The sequence below is a fragment of the Clupea harengus genome, chromosome 9, assembly GCF_900700415.2.
Source record: "Clupea harengus chromosome 9, Ch_v2.0.2, whole genome shotgun sequence".
Taxonomy (NCBI): domain Eukaryota; kingdom Metazoa; phylum Chordata; class Actinopteri; order Clupeiformes; family Clupeidae; genus Clupea; species Clupea harengus.
Window position 1 is genome coordinate 12047989 of NC_045160.1, and position 8129 is coordinate 12056117.

Consider the following 8129-nt stretch of genomic DNA (forward strand, 5'->3'; position numbering starts at 1 on the left):
GGGAATCAATCGGACTATGCGGGTTAGAGGGCAATGTAAATTTGAGTATCGTCGGCATAGTTATGGTAGTCAATATTGTTGTTTCACAAAAGTTTGCCTACGGGTAGCATGTAAAGATTAAATAGGAGAGGGCAAAAAATATACTGTCAGAAGTGGGATTTGAACCCACGCCTCCATTCGGAGACCAGAATACCCATTGGGGGAAGGCTGATACCTTGAGTCTGGCGCCTTAGACCGCTCGGCCATCCTGACATGAGTGGAGAGCATGCGATAGAATAGGTATCTTTATATAATGACAGCTGAAGTGAATAGTTGCGCTCATAGACATATATAGACCTTTCTATGGTTGCGCTGGCCAAAAACAATATGTAGCTGAAATCGTAAAATCTTAAAGAGGACTTTTATTTTAGTGAACCGGAAAGAATGTTGCTTGACAACCCATGTCACGTGATCGGAAACATTTCGTTTATGAGTTGATGGCGGGTGTACGAATTCAACACAGTAAAGATATAGCATAGCATATATGGAAATGCATGTTTTCTCATCACAATGTTATCTCGGAAAGTGTTTTAGTCGTTCATCTCTTTTAAATGGGAGTGTACATAACGCTAGTCTGTTTACTTACGTTATACTTTGACTCAATTAAAGAGTAATGTCTGTAGTGACGGTGCAGGTGGGACAGTGTGGAAATCAGGTTGGCCAGGAGTTCTTCAGTGTCCTTTGCAACGATTCCAGTAATGCCAAAGACAAACTGTACAAGGATTGCAGTCATGAGCGGTTCTTCAGAGAGGGACCTTCACAAGGTAATATTACCTAACTGGTTAAGATAGGAAAGCTGTTGTTAACTAGCTAATCAAACAAATGAGCTGCCACTTGTTAATGCTCACAAATGTGCATGTAAGTCTAAATGAAAGCGAAAAGATATTATTTGCCCTTAACCATAATTTGTCTCTACCCTTAGACCTCACTGCCCGTGCAATACTTATTGATATGGAGCCTAAAGTAATTAATCAGACTATTGCTAAAGCAGCTAAATCTGGGAAGTGGAGATATGGAGACAAGGCACACTTCTGTCAGAAACAGGGGTCTGGAAATAATTGGGCAAATGGGTGAGTAGTGGTTGAAATAGAATCGGTCACGTTAAGCACTGAATATTTTAGCAAAGAGCCTTTTCTTTGGCTCTATGCCGTTTCTTGACGCACAGGAAGCTTCAGACTGATACTGGACAGGGGAAAGACTCAGGATATACACAAGGCAACTACACCAGGGAATTACATATAACAAATTGACTCCAAATCGTTAACACAAATACACACCAACATTAGAACACTCTAAATTGAACATTAGGCACAGGATTGAACATTAACCTTAACATAAACACGAACACATACAGGACTCTGGGAGCATACAACCTCCGTTTCATGCTACAATATTAAATTCAGACATGAATGAGTGTCCACAGTACCTGAAACAGTGGGCCTTGGCTTTCAGGTTTTCTGTGCACGGGCCAAAATACGAAGAAGTTGTCAGAGATCTTGTGCGCAAAGAGGTGGAGCAGTGTGACCGTCTGACGGGCATTGTCACCATGATGAGCTTGGCTGGAGGCACAGGGTCTGGCATGGGAACCTACATCACCCAGTGTCTACGTGACGCATACCCCCATACCTCCATTCTCAACCATGTGACTTGGCCTTATAACACTGGGGAGGTAATATAAAACAGTCATATACAATATGGATTTTGTCAAGCAGTATTGCATTGGAAAAAGAGAAATCTACTCAGTACTTGTAATAAAGCTATTCTGTTTTACGGTAGGTTAACTGATGAAACTAACATTTCTCCACTTTCATCATTCCTCTGTGTTTAGGTGATAGTCCAAAACTACAACTCGGTCCTCACGCTGTCTCATCTGTACCAGTTCTCTGATGCTATCTTGGTCCATGAAAATGACGCGGTGCACAAAATCTGTGCTCAGCTCATGAATATCAAACACATCTCCTTCAACGACATTAACAAAGTCATCACCCACCATCTGGGCAGTGTGCTACAACCCGTATACACTGCCAGTTCCTCGCATTACAGTAGGAATCCCATTGGTTAGTGGCATTGCTATATTTACAAACATGTCATAACGATGACTAATTGACCTTTGAAAGTGCCATCTGTAGCATTGACTCTCTACTACTTCTACTTCTACCTTTGTGCTTAGGTGAATTCATGAGTTCACTGGTGAATCATCCAGAATACAAACTCCTGAGCATCCGAAACATCCCCCAGATGTCTAGTACATCTCTGGCTTACAGTGTCTTTAACTGGCCTGGCCTGCTCAGACATCTACGGCAGATGCTTATCGCTAATGCCGGGATGGAGGAAGGTGAGAAGTCTCATCTTTGATATCTGTTTTCATCATACATCAGAAACTGCTACTGAATCGTGTAGCTCTGAAAACAGATGCAGTACATTTCATCAAACAGGAATTTGTGTTTTTTCAGGTATCGACTGGGCAGTGAGAGCACAATCTGCGAGCAAGTCTGACAGAGGAAGGCCTACTAGAGAGCTGGGCTTCAACAGATCTTTGGCAAACCTCTTAATATTAAGAGGAAAAGATGTGTCAAGCGCTGAAACGGGTAGGTTCTAATGTCAGACCTGGGTACAGACATATCTCATGGACTTCATTCATTTGGCATTGCACGGCTAATCTGAGTGGAGGCATAGCTAATAAAACATGCAGATTATACTAAGATTGAATCACTTTGTAGCTGAAATCACAAAGGTTATCACTGCAGCTCACAGCTGAACGGACACAGCAGATCAAACTTGCCAAACCCAGGAATATTTTCCACCAAACCCTTTGCCTCTACAAAGGCCTGTGCTACAGTTTCTGCTCAGCATTCCATGACTTAGTTTAACCACATAACTTTACCTTGTAGTTGTCATGTTTTAAATGAAAGCGTGTCATCTGAAAACTACTCAGTTAGGGAGACTACTACGGCATGTGCAGTGCACCCAGTTATATGAGGGGCACACCTGTTGATGTTTGGGTGACCTTCTTGTTGTCTTTACCTGTTGGGCCGTCATGTTTTTTTTTTTTAACAAAACCACAGAACACTCAAAAGACAAATTAATCAGAAATGCACATTCCAGCAATGCACCAGCCAGCCTACACACTATATGTAAAGCAACAGTATACAGGAATTTGCCACTTTTTGGGATCTGTTTTTTCTAGTGTTGGTATCATCTTCTAATTCTTGTTGATGCTATATGGTCATGTGAAGGACAGATAAACACACCTATATTTCCCACTAGCCACCCAGGCTATGCATTATGTAGTTCTGTGGCTTGGGACGTACTCACAAAATGCTTTCACAGCACGACATTGTCAACTATATTACCAAAAGACTCCAGTTAGCATGGTAGCAAGATTTTATCATTGCGAACTGTGCTCCTGTTGGTTTTTGCACGGTTTTAGTATACCTTTTAGGTAGTTAGCTTGCTAGTTTTAGACCAAAACACCTTATTGCTGCCCATTAGAATGAATGGGCTCTGTCAGACTAAACCCTTTTTGCTTTTTTGGGCAACAGGTGGTTTTAAAGACCCTGCACTCTATGTACCCTGGCTGCCAGTGGAGAGTGCAATCAGCTCTTGGAGTTCTTCTGTTCCCTTCAATGGTTATGAGAAGTCAGCAACCCTTGTCAGCAATAGCCAATCTTTACTGAGGTCTTTGAATAGCACGGTGGGGAAAGCATGGAACATGTTTGCTTCCAGGTGAGGTATCCAGCACTAATAACAGTACACAAACATGTGCAACAGAGTACATTTGTACTTTTCTGATGATCAATGCCTTCAGTTAGCAATTTTTGGTATAGTAACAGTTTCGTACATTTCTGCAATACACTTGAATGTATTTTTATGTATTGCACATTTCTTGTCCTCATTTTTAGTTCTAATTGTACCGCATAGTGTCATCTTTGTAAACTAGTCACGGCATATAGTGAGTTAAGTTAAACTTGGAAAGAAACAGTAATGACAATGTATATGAAAAGACAGAATAACAAATATCGTATGTGTAATTTAACCCTGTAATTTAACCCTGTAAAAACTGACACATCCAGTGTTTTAAGTATTTAATGGACTTTTTAACAAAACACAAAAGAGAACAAACGCCGTCAATTTGTTTCCAAATCAAATCAAACTTTATTTGTACGCCGCATTTCATACCAGGAGGTAACACAATGCGTCTCACAGAAGGAAAATGGAGGGGGGGGGGGGTTACAAACACTTGTAAAGAGACACAGATTTTCCAGAGATAAAAAACAGGAAATTACGTTCTAACCACACTGGCCCCATAAAGGCCTGCTCAGTACGGTTATCGTCAGATTTTCCAGAGATAAATAAATAGATAAATATTACAGTGAGTGATAGGCGACATCAAAGAGGTATGTCTTAATTGCATGTTTTAAAGGTTTCCAACGTTTCAGCCATTCTTAGGTATTCTGGCAAAGTATTCCAAAGGCTGGGGGCATAGACACTAAAAGCTGCTTCTCCATGTCTCTTTGTCCTGGCGTTTGGAACTGTTAGGAGTTCAGTGCCAGAAGACCTCAGGGATCTACTGGGTGTGTACCTTGAGAGCATGTCTGTTATATATTCAGGTGCATGACTAGCGAGTGATTTATAGACTAGTAAGAGAATCTTGAAATCTATTCTGAAACTAACAGGTAACCACTGCAGTGATTTTAAGACTGGTGTGATGTGCGTCCTCCGTCTTGTTTTAGTGAGGACTCGCGCTGCTGCATTCTGTATTGTTTGTAATTGATTAATGGCTTTTTTGGTAGACCAGACCAAAGCGAGTTACAGTAGTCTAGCCTGCTTGTGATAACCGCGTGCATCAGTCTTTCAGTGTCAGCCTGAAAGTTCTATCAAATTTGATACATTTATTGGTCACAAAACATATTTTAAAAACAAAAACATATATTGTTCATTGCATTTAGAACATTCAATGTGGGTTGGTACTTTTTTTGTTTCCAAACAGGAACCTTTTTACAACCTTTATATTTTGCCTTTATACATCTTTGGCAAAAAAACAACAAAAAAGTTTGTACTTGTTACAGGGCCCCCCAGTGGTCAAATGATGCAGTCCACCAGGAAGGGGTCTTGGGTTTATATACCAAGTTTTGTGCCATAAGAGATGCTGAGATCTTTTTTCCATCATCATGACAATGGAGGGATTTACAGACAAATTACCTTAAATACTTGCTGTATCCTATTTCATACTTGATAAATGTACCTTAAATACCTGCTGTCATATTTTACTATAAAGTATGAAATATTGAGTAAATATAAGTTGCTCCAATTCAGTAAATGTTTATATTGAAATATTAGTAACAATATAAATGTTATTCGTACAGCAACTTTTTCATAATTGCCAAAGATTTCCCTGCCATATTAATCCACCAGAGGGCAGAAAGCCTGTTGTATGCAGTTTTTCAGGAAAATATTGATCATGTTGATGTAGACATCTCAAAAACTCGTGTAGCAAATATGATCACAATCGTCATAGGATAAAGGAAAACAAATATGCCATATGTTGGGTAAACAAAAGAGGGTGCATTTACACTAATAATGGTAAGACCAATATGAGGAGGCTGATGCCAAAATGTGTCAAAAGAGGCCAAAGGTGGCCGCTGTATTGGTAAAACTGATATAACAGTCTCTAATTCCAAGAACTGAAAAATATGGTTAAGCCATATTTTATCATTCTGTGAAGACACAGCGAATAGCAGTTTTAAAGTAATGTGCAGACTTTTTGTCTTTTTGTCCACCAGAGTATACTTGGGACCAAAGCACATGTCCTTGTCGGTATTGCGCAAAACCACATCCGCAGAAGTGTACCTCGGTCTTAATGAGCGAGGATAATGGATCTCCTAGAGGCCAACTTGCCATAGAAAATGTGTAATTTTTGTTGAAATGGTTGTTGAGCTATTGCCAAAAAGTGCTTTGAGCTTACCCCACTTCAGGGGGTGCTAGCATGAAGGGACACAAACCTCCTTATATGTACATCATGTGGGGCTACTCATGCCAAGTTTACATAAGCCCTGCGGAGCAGCAGCAGTAATGAATTGTAAAGAGTTAATTGGAGTTTGGTTCACTGATGCAGAAACGCCCAACAATTAAAGCAACCAAGTTACTATAGTTTGTCTTTCTTGTGGTTATTGGGAGGAAGAGTTGCAAATCAAAGTGCTGCAAGAACAGCCAGTGGTTTAGTATCTTATTTTAACTGTTCTAAAGATCTTTATGCTGACACTTTAAAACATTTCAGTGTTCACCTAATAAATCTAGGTATAAGCCTTGGGAATGAGATGTAACTTCCAATGTGACAAAATTATAGGGGGCCATTGCCTCATGTATTTGCTTGCATAAAGATTTGGGGGCATTTACAACTAAACCTACATTGCTTTGACATGCCTTCCCTCTAACTCAGGGGTTTTCAACTGGTTTTGTCCCAGGGACCACCATTCTGACCAGAAAGTAATCCGCGGCCCACTGATGTGCCAGTGATTCCCAAAACATTTTACAGTCCTGTACCCTTCTTTTTCATGTTTGTAACCGCCGCCGCCACGCCCCCTCCCCCCACACAAATATTCTGCCTATAATACTTGTCAGTGTAATTTCTTCGCTGAAAATGGGTCTACATCAGTATTTTGGGCAATACGACTTGGCTATTCAGACATAAATATGTCGACGGGCCCAGGTATATTTATAAAAATAAAAAAAGTCAATGATGAACTGATCAACAGGCTCATGTCTCATGTCGCCACGGACCCCTGGTTGAAAACCCCTGCTCTAACTGATATGTTAGACATCGAGGAACAGGGGGACTACCAGGTATATAATCCCTAACATGTTTTTGGTTGTTTTTAAACAGGGCCTACACTCACCAGTACATGAAATTTGGTATCTCAGAAGAGGACTTCCTTGACAGTTTCACAGTCTTGGAGCAGGTCATCTCCAGCTACTCACAGCTCTGACAAACACACTCAGCAGGTTTTTGGGGAAATTCCCAGTCATGCTTGAGGTCTTCTGTAGTCTCAGTCTATATCACAGAAATACTCCTGACAACTACTTGGGTTTGTTAAGAGTGTAATGAGATTTGTGTGGTCTTTATGTTTGAATGGAGTAGTGAGTTTCTTTCGTATAAATTAATCATATACTAATCTCTATGTACATTTTGCCATGTTTATTTATGAATGTCTCTTCATGAAAATAAAATGCTACATTTGTTAGTCATTTTGAAGACACATTTTCAGGTAAAGCCTATTGGACAAGATCCCACTAAGTTGTGCACATGTAAGGCAGACCTCAGCACCTGAAAAATCTTTAGAAACATAAAAAAAAAAAAAAAATGACAATTCCACATTCATATTTCAACATCTTTATTATTTTATTATTACGCATGTATGTATGTATGTATGTATGTGACAACCACCCACCGAATCCTGTGTGGTATCCAGGAAAAGTAGTACTTAGTAGAATGCAAAGTAGTAATTGCAGTTACAAAGATTAATCTTATTCAAATCTTGGTCAAGCAGCATTAGACTCAACCTGAAATGGCCAACAGCAGACACCACGCCATTGCTACAGTTTCTAAAACCAATACGCCATTAGGAACTAGATAGTTTACTGGAGGTTCAGTCTGAGGATCAAACCCGAAGCTTCAGACAGCTTACAGACCGCTGTTGACATCATAGCACAGCCAACACCAGTCTGATAAGCTATCTGACTGAATGGGATGCACTTACGATCGCTTCAGAGGGGGAAAAGTTGAAATCCCAACAGCAAACTTCAACAGCTGGATGTTAACCCAAACTTTAATGCCCATTATCAAAACAAATAAAACCTAATGACTTTGTTACATTAAATTCCATTATTCTGTTCAACATTTTCCTTTTACATACATAATCCAACTACAATTAGTTGCAATACTTACCCCTTGATCCTACCATGAAGTCACATCATGAAGAGTTCCACAGATATTTCATCGTCCCACTGGTCAATTATGTGTAGGTTTTTGCATGTATCTTTTTTCTACCACAGATACTACACTTTACATTAATGGTTCCAATTCGACTATG

The 8129-nt window shown here is 39.9% G+C and overlaps 1 protein-coding gene and 1 non-coding gene across 3 annotated transcripts; one reads left to right on the plus strand and one right to left on the minus strand.

The window, feature by feature from the left end:
* Window positions 1-144: 144 nt before the first annotated feature.
* trnal-caa lies at window positions 145-252 on the minus strand. The gene is made up of 2 exons: window positions 215-252; window positions 145-190 (listed from the first exon to the last, which is right to left on the minus strand). It is a non-coding gene; the product is annotated as a tRNA-Leu (tRNA).
* Window positions 253-337: 85 nt separating this feature from the next.
* tubd1 (tubulin, delta 1) lies at window positions 338-7417 on the plus strand. 2 transcript variants are annotated; one of them, XM_012836210.3, is made up of 8 exons: window positions 338-803; window positions 962-1109; window positions 1492-1708; window positions 1868-2096; window positions 2210-2374; window positions 2493-2627; window positions 3582-3765; window positions 6923-7417. In XM_012836210.3, the coding sequence occupies exons 1-8, from the start codon at window positions 653-655 to the stop codon at window positions 7023-7025; spliced, it is 1332 nt and encodes a 443-aa protein (XP_012691664.1). In that variant the 5' UTR covers window positions 338-652; the 3' UTR covers window positions 7026-7417. The 2 variants fall into 2 exon arrangements, with proteins under 2 accessions (XP_012691664.1, XP_031429306.1); XM_031573446.2 differs by lacking the exon at window positions 6923-7417 and adding an exon at window positions 5823-6540.
* The last annotated feature ends 712 nt before the right edge of the window (window positions 7418-8129 follow it).

Coding starts and splice junctions, on each gene's coding strand:
- tubd1 (XM_012836210.3), top strand. CDS start 653: ATGTCTGTAGTGACGGTGCAGGTGGGACAGTGTGGAAATCAGGTTGGC. Junction 804..961: donor CAGAGAGGGACCTTCACAAG/GTAATATTACCT, acceptor CTCTACCCTTAG/ACCTCACTGCCCGTGCAATA. Junction 3,766..6,922: donor TGGAACATGTTTGCTTCCAG/GTGAGGTATCCA, acceptor GTTTTTAAACAG/GGCCTACACTCACCAGTACA.